General features: G+C 46.8%; 1 protein-coding gene across 1 annotated transcript; it reads right to left on the minus strand.

Annotated features, from left to right (window-relative positions):
• Window positions 1–379: 379 nt before the first annotated feature.
• Window positions 380–616, minus strand: LOC123454030 (small nuclear ribonucleoprotein G-like). Its single transcript, XM_045132023.1, has one exon. It carries the CDS (start codon window positions 614–616, stop codon window positions 380–382), a length of 237 nt encoding a protein of 78 aa, XP_044987958.1.
• Between the last annotated feature and the right edge of the window lie 1,619 nt (window positions 617–2,235).

The raw sequence follows: 2,235 nt of genomic DNA on the forward strand, positions 1-2,235 counted from the left end.
CCGGCTAGCATTTTTGACTATTATATTTAGTGAAAAGTTTAATATGAAAACGTACATGAGGGCTGGAGAGATGGCTTAGCGGTTAAGCGCTTGCCTGTGAAGCCTAAGGACCCCGGTTCAAGGCTCGGTTCCCCAGGTCCCACGTTAGCCAGATGCACAAGGGGGCGCACGTGTCTGGAGTTCATTTGCAGAGGCTGGAAGCCCTGGCGCGCCCATTCTCTCTCTCTCCCTCTCTCTGTCTTTCTCTCTGTGTCTGTCGCTCTCAAATAAATAAATAAAATTAAAAAAAAAAAAAAAAAACGTACATGACCAGATTTCACATCAATAGTAAAACCAGCCCTTTGGGAAGGGGGTATGAATTTCTCTGAGAAGCCATTGTTTAAACTCGTTCCAAGGTTTCCAACATGACGACACTGTTTCCTCCTATGACCACCATCCCAATATTATTCTGTTGCCCACTAGTTGCCATTTCCCAACATTGATTGATCACAAGATTCATGAAGGGATCAAATCCCCGCAGTATTCCTTGGGCATGTCTGCTGCCATTTAATTTCAGTGATGACGTCTTGTCCATGGGTATCCTCAGCTCGGCAGGGGCAGGGTGGGCCTTGCCCATAGCATCTTGCCAGCAGGATCCGTGCTCCTTACAACGGAGTTTTCTTTTAGTGCTTTTTTTTTTTTTTTTTTTTGAGGCAGAGTCTGATTCTAGCCCAGGCTGACCTGGAATTCACTCTGTAGACCAACACTGGCCTGGAACACATGAAAATCCTACCTGAGCCTCCTCAGTACTGGGACTAAAGGTGGGCTCCACCATGCCTGGTTCATCCACCTTTTTTGTTTTTTGTGTTTTGTTTTGTTTTGTTTTTTGAGATAGGGTCTCACTCTAGCCCTGGCTGACCTGGAATTCACTCTGTAGTCCCAGTCTGGCCTCGAACTCCTCATCCACCTTTTTCTGAGATAAGACCTCTCATTGGAGCTCACTAAGTAGGTTAGATTGGTTGACCAATGAACCCCAGGGATCCTCTTGTCAGCACTGGGGTTATGGGCACATACCACCATGCCTAGCTTTTATGTGGGTGCTGGGGGTCTGAACTTAGTTCCTCATGCTTGCATGGTAGGTACTTTACCCACTGAGCTGACTCCCTAGCCCTCAAGACTGCTTTTTAAAAACATCAAATTAAGTCAAGCGTGGTGGCACACACCTTTAATCCCAGCACTTGGGGGGCAGAGGTAGGATCAGAGTGAGTTCGAGGCCACCCTGAGACTACAGAGTGAATTCTAGGTCAACCTGGCCCAGAGTGAGACCCTGCCTCAAAAAAGTTAAAAAAAAAAATCAAGTTAAGCCAACTCTTGAATGTGTTTATGAAGCTTTCGCATCTTTCTGTCTCTGTAGAGAAGCAGGAGTGTGTCAAACTCAGTACAGAAACCTGGACAGATCTCGTTCTTCTGAAAGATTCTGTGGCCTTCTTCAATCTTGTCATGGACAGTTAGGTGCTTTCCAAGAGATTTCTTCTTTTGGTTTTTTGAGGTAGGGTCTCCCTCTAGCCCAGGCTGGAAATCACTATATAGTCTTAGAGTGGCCTTGAACTCACAGTGATCCTCCTACCTGGGATTAAAGGCGTGCGCCGCCACGCCCGGCCCAGGAGAGGTCTGGACGTATTATGCCCTTCATCTTCCGCTGGACATTTCAACCAACCAAAAACCAAGGAGGTAACCCCCGGGGAACACTAAGAAAAGATCGATTCAAGGTTGGATCATTTAGACAACTGAGTCAAAAGGGCAGAAAGAAAGGGTCGTGAGCAGATGCCCAACTTCTCAGACACTGTAGACCCACATCTGGCTTCTGTCTCATCTCGATGTCCTTAACTCTTAGTATCGTTTGAGAAGCAAATGAGAGACAATCTGCATACCATGGTCCTGTGATGTCTGCAGGAGACAAATTCTCGGCACAGTTTAGATGCTAAACTCCATGGAGGTTCAAGTCTGCTATAGAAAAAGATGGAGTGTCAATATAGAACTTATTGTGTCCTCCTGCGTCAAGTTCTGTTGTCAACCTGATGGAATCAGGAATCCGGTAAGAGACACACCTCTTGGGCAGGCCTGTGACAGTCTTCCAGGGAAGACTGATGGAAGGAGGGAGCTCTAGAAGAACACAGGGGCCTTTTGCATGCCTGCGCTCAACTCTCCCTAGTACATGTCTGTGGTGGTTTCATCCAGGTGGAGATTTGGGAATTT

The sequence above is a fragment of the Jaculus jaculus genome, chromosome 13, assembly GCF_020740685.1.
Source record: "Jaculus jaculus isolate mJacJac1 chromosome 13, mJacJac1.mat.Y.cur, whole genome shotgun sequence".
Lineage (NCBI taxonomy): Eukaryota > Metazoa > Chordata > Mammalia > Rodentia > Dipodidae > Jaculus > Jaculus jaculus.